The sequence below is a fragment of the Vitis riparia genome, chromosome 18, assembly GCF_004353265.1.
Source record: "Vitis riparia cultivar Riparia Gloire de Montpellier isolate 1030 chromosome 18, EGFV_Vit.rip_1.0, whole genome shotgun sequence".
NCBI classification, from domain to species: Eukaryota; Viridiplantae; Streptophyta; class Magnoliopsida; order Vitales; family Vitaceae; genus Vitis; species Vitis riparia.
In genome coordinates, this window is record NC_048448.1 from 17,954,738 (window position 1) to 17,964,860 (window position 10,123).

The following is a 10,123-nucleotide window of genomic DNA, read 5'->3' on the forward strand; positions in this document are numbered from 1 at the left end:
GGCTTAACCCTTATAGATTGCTTATGCTCTCTGATAAAAAAGAAAAAATTAATTATAATGCTCACAAAGACCAAAATTAAATTTTTGTATGAGAATTAATATAAAGTTTTATTCAAATAAGTGTCTTACTCAATAAATGACGTCACTTCCTCACAATTAGTCAACACATATAAATGCATCGTTACTGTTACCGTCACTGTTACTGTAACCATGACCATGACCGTTATAGTTACAGTTACCGTTACTGTGATCATGATCGTGACCGTGACTATTATCGTAACCATGATAGGGACCATTATCGCAAGTGTCACCATCACTGTTACCATTACCATCGCCGTATATGTTACCGTCAGTGTTACCATCACTGTCAGTGTTACCTTCAGCGTTATCGTTACTGTTACCGTTACCGTTCTTGTTATCATTGCAATTACCATGACTGTTACCGTCACTGTCACCATCACCATTACCATTACCGTCACCTTAACCATTACCGTTACCATTATCATTACTATTACCATCATAATTATAATGATTGTCACCGTTACCGTTACGATCATTGTAACCGTTACTGTCACCATCATCGTTTCCGTCACCGTTACCATCATCGTTACTATTACCATTATCGTTCTGTTACTGTCACAATTACCATGAACATTACTGTTATTGTTACTGTCACAATAATTGTTACCGTTACCCTCACCGTAACTATTACCATAATCGTTACCACAATCGTTACTGTAACAGTTACCATCACCTTAACCATAATGGTTACCATCATCATTACCGTTGCCATCACTGTTATTATAACCATGACCGTGACTGTTACTATTACCTTTACAGTCATCGTTATCATTACTGTAACCATGATCAGGACCATTACCGCCACTGTCACTATCACCGTTACCGTTACTATCACGTCACCGTTACCATTACCATTATTGCAACCATTATAATAACCGTTATCGTTACCATTGCCATCACTGTTATTGTGACCGTGACCTTTACCGTCACCGTGACCGTCACCATGATCGTCACCATTACCGTCACTATTATGGTTACCATTACTGTTACCATTACCGTTATTGTTGTCGTCACAATTACCGTGATCGTTACCTTTACCGTCACCGTTACAGTTAACTTCACCATAACCGTTACCGTCACCATTACCATCACCGTCACTGTTTTCATCATCGTTATTGTTACCATTATCATTACTATTACCGTCACAGTTATCGTTACTGTAACCATTACCTTCACCGATATTGTTATCGTCGTCGTAATTGTTACCGTCACAGTTACCATCATCATTACCGTCACCGTCACCGTCACCGTTACCATTACCATAATCGTTACCATCACCATTACCATAACCGTTACCGTCATCGTTACTGTTACCATTACTGTTACTGTTACCCTCACAGTTATCGTGACCGTTATCGTTATTGTTATCGTCATCGTAACTATTACCATAACCATTTCTGTAATCATTACCATAACCGTTACTGTAATTGTTATTATTACCATTACCGTTAACATTATCGTTACTGTTACCGTCACAGTTACCGTGATCGTTACTGTCATTGTTATCATTACCGTTACCTTTATCGTCACCATAACAGTTACCATAACTGTTACTGTAATCATTATCGTAATCGTTAGCATAACCGTTACCGTAATCATTACCGTTACCATAACCATGACCGTGACTGTGACTGTTACTGTTGTCGTTACCGTTTTCGTCACTGTGACCATGACCGTTATCGTAACCATGATCGGGACCATTATCGCCACTATCACCGTTATAGTTACCATTACTTTGACCGTCACTGTTACAATTATTGTGACCGTAACCGTTACTGTCACCATTACCATTATCGTTACTGTTACCGTCACTGTTTTCGTCACCGTTACCATCATCGTTTTCGTCATCATTACCGTTACCATTACCATTACTATTATCATCACTGTTACCGTTACCGTGACCATTACCATTACTATTATCGTCACCATTACTGTTATCGTCATCGTTACCATTACCATTATCATTACCGTCACCATAACCATTATCATCACCTTTACTGTCACCGTTACCGTCATTGTTACTATGAACGTTACCATGACCGTGACCATTAACGCCACCAGTACCGTAACAGTCACAGTTACCATCATTGTTACTGTTACTGTCACCGTAACTGTCACCGTCACCATTATCGTGACCGTAACCTTTATTGAAATCGTTACCGTAACCATTAGCGTCACCGTTACCGTCACCATCACTCTTACCGTCATCGTTACCGTTACCATCTCCATTACTATCATCGTAACAATTACCATTACCGTTAATATTACCGTCATCGTTACCATGACCGTTACTGTTACCGCTATAGTGATCATCACCATTACCACTACCATTACTGCTTCTACCATCGTCACCATAACCATTACCGTCACTGTTACCATCACGACTACAGTCATCGTCACCATCACCATTACCGTTACTGTCACCGTCACCGTCACCGTAACATCATCGTTACAATTACCATTACTCTCACCGTCACGGTTACCATCACCATAATTTTTAATGTCACTATTACTGTCATGGTTACCGTTATTGTCATTATCACCGTCACCGTTACTATTACCATTACGATCACTATCACCGTTATTGTTATCGTCACCGTCACTGTTATTGTTACTGTCATTGTCATCGTTATTGCTACCGTTATCGTCACCATAACCGTTACCGTGACCATTACCAAGACAGTTACCATTATTGTTACTGTGATTGTCACCATTACCGTTAGCGTCACCATTACTGTTACCGTCACCGTGACCATCATCATAACCGTCACTGTTATCGTCACCGTTAACGTCACTGTGACTGTCACCATCGCCGTTAGCATCACTATTATCGTCACCATCACCGTCACCATTACCCTGATCGTGATCGTTACCATCATTGTTACCATCATCGTTACGGTAACTGTTACTATTACCTTTACCGTTATCATAACCATTACTGTCACCCTTACCGTTACCATCACCGTTATCATCACTGTTATCGTCACCGTTATCGTTACTGTAATGATCACCGTTACCGTGACTTTCAACTTAATCGTCACTATCACCGTTACCGTTACTATTACTATTACGATCACTATCACCGTTATTGTTATCGTCATCGTCACTGTTATTGTTACTGTCATTGTCATCGTTATTGCTACCGTTATCGTCACCATAACCGTTACCGTGACCATTACCAAGACAGTTACCATTATTGTTACTGTGATTGTCACCATTACCGTTAGCGTCACCATTACTGTTACCGTCACCGTGACCATCATCATGACCGTCACTGTTATCGTCATCGTTATCGTCACCGTTAACGTCACTGTGACTGTCACCATCACCGTTAGCGTCACTATTATCGTCACCATCACCGTCACCATTACCCTGATCATGATCGTTACCATCATTGTTACCATCATCTTTACGGTAACTGTTACTATTACCTTTACCGTTATCATAACCATTACTGTCACCCTTACCGTTACCATCACCGTTATCATCACTGTTATCGTCACCGTTATCGTAACTGTAATGATCACCGTTACCGTGACTTTCAACTTAATCGTCACTATCACCGTTACCGTTACTATTACCATTACGATCACTATCACCGTTATTGTTATCGTCACCGTCACTGTTATTGTTACTGTCATTGTCATCGTTATTGCTACCGTTATCGTCACCATAACCGTTACCGTGACCATTACCAAGACAGTTACCATTATTGTTACTGTGATTGTCACCATTACCGTTAGCGTCACCATTACTGTTACCGTCACCGTGACCATCATCATGACCGTCACTGTTATCGTCATCGTTATCGTCACCGTTAACGTCACTGTGACTGTCACCATCACCGTTAGCATCACTATTATCGTCACCATCACCGTCACCATTACCCTGATCGTGATCGTTACCATCATTGTTACCATCATCGTTACGGTAACTATTACTATTACCTTTACCGTTATCATAACCATTACTGTCACCCTTACTGTTACCATCACCGTTATCATCACTGTTATCGTCACCGTTATAGTAACTGTGATGATCACCGTTACCGTGACTTTCAACTTAATCGTCACCGTTACCATCACCATCACCATCATCGTCATCGTTACCATCATCATGACCATTATCATCACCCTTTCCGTTACAATTACCGTCATCATCAGTGTCATTGTTACCTTTACCGTTACTGTCACCATTACCATTATCGTCACTATTACCGTCACTCTTACTGTTACTGTCACCATTATTGTTACTATTACCGTTATTGTCACCATTATCGTCACCGTTATTATTACTGCCATTGCTGCCGTTACCTTCACCATTACTGTTACCGTCACCGTTATCATCATTGTTACCTTTACCGTTACAGTTACCGTCACTATTACTATTACTGTTACCATTACCGGTATTGTTATCATTACTGTTACCATCCACTATATCATTACCATTACCATTACCATCACCGTCACCTTTACCGTTACCGTTACAGTCACCGTCACTATCATCGTCACTGTCACCGTCATCGTTAACCTTACCGTTGCCATTACCATCACAGTAACCATTATCGTCACTATTACCATCACCTTTACAGTTATAGTCACTATTACCACCATCGTCACCACCACTATTATTATTATTGTCACAGTCACCATTACCGTTACCGTCATCGTAACCATTACCGTAACCGTCACTGTCACCGTCACCTTTATCATCACCATTTATGCCATTGTTGTCATCTCCGTTACCGTTACAATTACCATTATTGTTATTGTCACCTTTACCGTGATCGTTACCGTTAGCATTACTGTTACCGTCACCATTATCGTCACTGTGATCGTGACTGTTACCATCACCATTACTGTAACCGTCACCGTTACGGTCACTGTTACCGTAACTATTACAATAATCGTAATCATCACCGTTACCATCACAATTATGTTACTATTAACGTCACTGTCACCATTACCATCACCGTTACCATAATCGTCATTGTTACTGTTACTGTCACCATTATAATGATCGTTACCGTTACCGTCACCATTATCATTACCGTTATGGTTATCATCATCGTCACCATCACCATCACCCTTACCTTTACTATTATGGTCACCATCACTGTTATTGTTATAGTTAATGTTACAGTCACCCTAACAATTACCATAACTGTTACCGTTACCAACACCATTATCGTCACACTTTCAACGTTACCGTCATCGTTATCTTTACTTTTACCATAACCATTATTGTTACCGTTACTGTTTCCGTTGTTGTCATTACTGATATCATTACCGTGACTGTGACCGTTATCATTAGTGTCATTGTCACTGTTACCGTTATCGTCACCATAACCATTATTGTTAATGTCATCATAACCGTTATCGTCACCGTCATTATCACCGTTTTCGTCATCGTTTTCATCACCATTACCGTCATCTTTATTGTTACTATTACTATCACAGCTACCATTATCGTTACTGCCACTGTCACAGTTATCATTACTGTTACCTTTACCGTCACCGTAACCATTACCATAATCGTTATCATAACCGTTACCTTTACCATTATCGTTACCATCAAAATTACCGTCACCGTTACAATTACCCTTATCATTACCGCTACTGTTATGTCACCGTCACCATAACCATTACCGTCACCGAAACCATTACCGTAACCATTACTGTCATTGTTACCATTACCGTCACTGAAACCATTACCGCAACCGTTATCATCACAATTATCGTCACCATCACCGTCACCGTTACTGTCATCATTTCCATCAGCGTTTTTGTCACCGTTACCTTCACCATTTCTGTCACCGTTACCGTTACCATTACCGTTACTTTTACCATCACAATTATCCTGACCGTTTTCGTTACTGTTACTGTCACCATCATCGTCACTGTTACCATTACCATTACTATTACTATTATCGTCACCGATACCGTGATCATTACCATTACTGTTACAGTCACCATCACCATCACCGTAACTGTTACCATCACCGTTACCGTCACTATTAGCTTCACCGTTATAGTTATTGCCATCGTCAGTGTTACCATCACCATTACCGTCATCGTTATTGTTTTCATTACCGTCACCGTTTCCATCACCGTTACCGTGACCATTACCATTATTGTTACTGTCATTATTAACATGACCGTTACTATTACGGTTACTGATACTGTTACCGTCACTGTTACCATTACTGTTATTGTCATGGTTACCTTTACTGTTACTGTTGCTGTCACTGTTATGGTTATTGTTACTATTACTATTACTATCACTATTACGGTTACCATTATCGTTACCGTTACTATCATTGTTACGATTACCATTACTATCACTTTTAGGGTCACTGTTACCGTTACTGTTACTGTCACCATTACCGTTACTATTACGATTATCGTTATTGTCACCGTAACCATATCATCACCGTTACTGTTATCGCTACCATGACTGTCATCGTTACCGTCACTGTCACTGTCATCATTATTGTTACCGTTACCATCATCATAACCATTATTGTAATCGTCATTGTTCTCGTCACCGTTACTACCATCGTAACTGTTATCGTTATTGTTACTACTACCGTCACATTTATCGTGATAATTATCGTTACGATTACCGTTACCGTTATTGTTACTGTCACTATTATGATTACCATTACTATCATTGTTACGATTACCGTTACCGTTACTGTTATTGTCACCATTTCTGTTACCATTAGAGTTACCGTTACTATTATCATTATCGTTATCATCACCATAACCATTATTGTCACCTTTACCATCACCGTTACTATGACCGTGACAGTTAGCATCACCAGTACTGTAACCGTCATTGTTACTGTCACTATTATGATTACCATTACTATCATTGTTACGATTACCGTTACCGTTACTGTTATTGTCACCATTTCTGTTACCATTAGCGTTACCGTTACTATTATCGTTATTGTTATCATCACCGTAACTATTATTGTCACCTTTACCATCACCGTTACTATGACCGTGACAGTTAGCATCACCAGTACTGTAACCATCATTGTTACTTTTACCGTTATCGTCATCGACATCATCACCGTCACCGTCACCATTACCGTCATTGTCATTGTCATCGTTACCATTATCGTAACCATTACCGTTACCGTTACCATCACCGTAACCATTACCGTCATCATTACCATCACCGTAACCGTTACCGTCATCGTAACTGTTACTGTCATCATTACCATCACCGTAACCGTTACCGTCATCGTAACCGTTACCGTCATCATAACTGTTACTGTCACCATCACCGTTACCGTGATCATGGTCGTTACTATCACCATTATCGTAACCGTCACTATTACTGTTATTGTTATAGTCACCGTCACCATTATTGTTACGTTACTATTACCGTCACAGTAACCATTGTCATAGCCGTCACCTTCACCATTACCGTCATTGTCACTATGACCGTCATCGTTAGAGTCACCGTAATCATTACTCTTACTTTTTCCGTCACCATTACTGTCATCGTTACTATTACCATCACCGTTACTGTAGTCGTGACCGTCACCGTGATTGTGACCGTTACCGCCACCGTCATCGTTATCGTTACTATTACCGTGACCATGATTGTGACCGTTACCGTCAATGTGACTGTGACCGTTACCACCACGGTCACCGTTACCGTTACCTTTAGTGTCATCATCACCATAACTGTTACCATCACCGTGACCGTTATCATCATCGTCATAGTCATCGTTACCGTCACCCTCACCATCACCGTTACCATCATCGTGATTGTGACTGTTATCGCCACTATCACCGTTGCCATCATTGTTACCATGACCGTGACCATTACTGTCACTGTGACCGTTACTGCCATCGTCACTGTCATTATTAACGTTTTCTTTAGTGTCATCGTCACCGTAACCTTTTCCATCACCGTAACCATGACTGTGACCGTTACTGTCACCGTCATTGTCATCGTTACCATCACTGTCACCGTTATCGTCATCGTTGTTGTTACTATTATCGTTACCATTACCATCACCGTCACCGTCAATGTCATCGTCACCATCATTGTTATCATCACTGTGACCGTCACCATTACCGTTATCGTTACCATCACCATCACAGTCACCATTACCGTCACCGTCACCATTATCATTACCAACACCGTTATCGTTATAGTTAACGTTACCATTACTGTTACCGTCTTCGATACAATTATCATCACCGTTACCATTACTGGTACCGTCTTCAATACTGTTATCGTCACCGTTACCGTCATCATGACAATTATTGTCACCCTTACCGTTATCGTTATTGTTACCGTTACTGTTACAATTATCGTCACGATTATCATCAATATCACCATTACCATCACTATTATCATCAATATCACTGTTACCATCACTATTGTCGTTACCATCACTGTTATCGTTACCATTGTCATTACCATTACCGTAATTGTGATCGTTATCGTCACCATTACCGTTATCGTGACCGTGACCGTTATCGTTATTGTTAAAGTTACCGTCACTGTTACCGTTACTATCACTGTTACCATCACTATTACTGTCAATGTCATCGTTACCATTACCGTCACCATTACCCTTCCCATCACCATTACCGTTACCGTTATAGTCTCTGTTACCATCATCATTATCGTTACCGTTATTGTTTCTGTTAATATTACTATCACCATTACCGTTACTTTAATCGTTATTGTTATTCTTTAACATGATCGTTACCGTAATCGTTACCATCACCGTTACCATTACTGTCATTATTATCGTCACCGTCACTGTTACCGTCATCGTTACTTTGGTTGTGACTATTACTGTAACCTGACGTTATCGTGACTGTCACCGTGACCGTCATAGTTATCGCCACCCTTACCATCATCGTCACCATTTCAATCACCGTGACCATAACCGTTATCGTGACTATTACCGCTACCATTACTGTTACTATTACCGTCACTGTTACTGTAATCATTACTATTACCATCATCGTTACTGTTACTGTCACCGTAACCAATATCGTCACCATCAATGAGACCGTTACTGTGACCGTGACCGTTACCATCACATTACCGTCATCGTCACCGCCATCGTTACCGTCACTAATACCGTTACCATTACTCTCATCATTCTATTATTGTTACGGATACAGTGATTGTTACCGTGACCGTGACCATTATCTTTACTGTTACCGTTATAGTCATCGTCAACATCACCGTTATTGTTACCATTACCGTTACCGTGACCATCATCGTAATCGTCATTACTTTCACTGTCACCGTTACCGTCACCGTCACCGTCACCGTTATCATCACCGTGACCGTTATCATTACTGTTACCATTACCGTCATCGTTACCGTCGTAGTAACCATTATTGTTACCATTATCGTAATCATTACCATTACCAATACCCTCACTGTTACATTTACCGTAATCGTGTACGTTATCGTCACTGTTATCATCATCGTTACTGTTTCGATTATAGTTACTGTTACCATCACCGTTACAGTCACCGTTACCATTACCATCTCTGTAACCATCACTGTTACCGTTATCATTATTGTTTATGTTATTGTTACCATCATCGTTACTATTACTCCAACCGTTACCGTTATCGTGATCATTATCGTAATCGTTACCATCACTGTAATCGTCATCATGACCTTGATCGTGACTGTCATCATTACCGTGACCGTGACCGTGACCATCATAGTTATCGCCATCCTCATCGTCACCATCACCGTTAACATCGCCATTTCAATCACTATGACCGTCACCGTTACCATGACTATTACTGTTACCGTTACTGTTACTATTATCATCACCGTTACTGTAATCGTTACCATTACCATCATCGTTACCGTTATTCTCACTGTAACCAATATCGTCACCGTTATCATCACTGTCAATCTGACAGTGACCATTACTGTTACCGTGACCGTGACTGTCATAGTTAGCGTTACTCTCATCATTACTATGACTGTTACTGATACAGTGACTATTACCGTTACCGTTACTCTCATCATT

The 10,123-nt window shown here is 40.4% G+C and overlaps 7 protein-coding genes across 7 annotated transcripts in view; 5 read left to right on the plus strand and 2 right to left on the minus strand.

Moving 5' to 3' along the window:
* Positions 1-210: 210 nt before the first annotated feature.
* On the plus strand, positions 211-2,575 carry LOC117905475. The gene is made up of 2 exons (XM_034818385.1): positions 211-629; positions 745-2,575. Exons 1-2 carry the CDS (start codon positions 211-213, stop codon positions 2,573-2,575), a joined length of 2,250 nt encoding a protein of 749 aa, XP_034674276.1.
* A 23-nt stretch (positions 2,576-2,598) lies between these two features.
* On the plus strand, positions 2,599-5,064 carry LOC117905476. The gene has a single exon (XM_034818387.1). The coding sequence runs from the start codon at positions 2,599-2,601 to the stop codon at positions 5,062-5,064; it is 2,466 nt and encodes an 821-aa protein (XP_034674278.1).
* Positions 5,065-5,135: 71 nt separating this feature from the next.
* Positions 5,136-6,537, plus strand: LOC117905477 (fap1 adhesin-like). The gene is made up of 2 exons (XM_034818388.1): positions 5,136-5,296; positions 5,541-6,537. The coding sequence occupies exons 1-2, from the start codon at positions 5,136-5,138 to the stop codon at positions 6,535-6,537; spliced, it is 1,158 nt and encodes a 385-aa protein (XP_034674279.1).
* Positions 6,534-7,490, plus strand: LOC117905478. The gene has a single exon (XM_034818389.1). It carries the CDS (start codon positions 6,534-6,536, stop codon positions 7,488-7,490), a length of 957 nt encoding a protein of 318 aa, XP_034674280.1.
* Positions 7,491-7,534: 44 nt separating this feature from the next.
* LOC117905479 lies at positions 7,535-8,812 on the plus strand. Its single transcript, XM_034818390.1, has one exon. It carries the CDS (start codon positions 7,535-7,537, stop codon positions 8,810-8,812), a length of 1,278 nt encoding a protein of 425 aa, XP_034674281.1.
* Positions 8,813-8,988: 176 nt separating this feature from the next.
* LOC117905480 (aspartate and glycine-rich protein-like) lies at positions 8,989-9,852 on the minus strand. Its single transcript, XM_034818391.1, has 3 exons — positions 9,845-9,852; positions 9,165-9,770; positions 8,989-9,097 (listed from the first exon to the last, which is right to left on the minus strand). Exons 1-3 carry the CDS (start codon positions 9,850-9,852, stop codon positions 8,989-8,991), a joined length of 723 nt encoding a protein of 240 aa, XP_034674282.1.
* Position 9,853: 1 nt separating this feature from the next.
* LOC117905481 overlaps positions 9,854-10,123 on the minus strand; it is a 1,165-nt gene continuing 895 nt past the window's right edge. Inside the window, exon 2 of the mRNA XM_034818392.1 lies at positions 9,854-10,082. Within this exon, the coding sequence (XP_034674283.1) occupies positions 9,854-10,082 (229 nt within the window). The remainder of the gene's footprint in view (positions 10,083-10,123) is intronic.

Excerpts from the sequence above, each read along its gene's own strand:
- LOC117905477 (XM_034818388.1), top strand. The coding sequence starts at position 5,136 with ATGGTTATCATCATCGTCACCATCACCATCACCCTTACCTTTACTATT. Across the intron at positions 5,297-5,540 it reads CTTTCAACGTTACCGTCATC|CTACCATTATCGTTACTGCC; the intron begins GTTATCTTTACT and ends TTACTATCACAG.
- LOC117905478 (XM_034818389.1), top strand. The coding sequence starts at position 6,534 with ATGACTGTCATCGTTACCGTCACTGTCACTGTCATCATTATTGTTACC.
- LOC117905479 (XM_034818390.1), top strand. The coding sequence starts at position 7,535 with ATGACCGTCATCGTTAGAGTCACCGTAATCATTACTCTTACTTTTTCC.
- LOC117905480 (XM_034818391.1), bottom strand. Across the intron at positions 9,098-9,164 it reads GCGGTGACGATGACGGTAAT|TAACAGTAACGATGATGGTA; the intron begins GTGATGGTAACG and ends TTACGGTGACAG.
- LOC117905475 (XM_034818385.1), top strand. The coding sequence starts at position 211 with ATGACCATGACCGTTATAGTTACAGTTACCGTTACTGTGATCATGATC. Across the intron at positions 630-744 it reads ACTATTACCATTATCGTTCT|TTACCATCACCTTAACCATA; the intron begins GTTACTGTCACA and ends TTACTGTAACAG.
- LOC117905476 (XM_034818387.1), top strand. The coding sequence starts at position 2,599 with ATGGTTACCGTTATTGTCATTATCACCGTCACCGTTACTATTACCATT.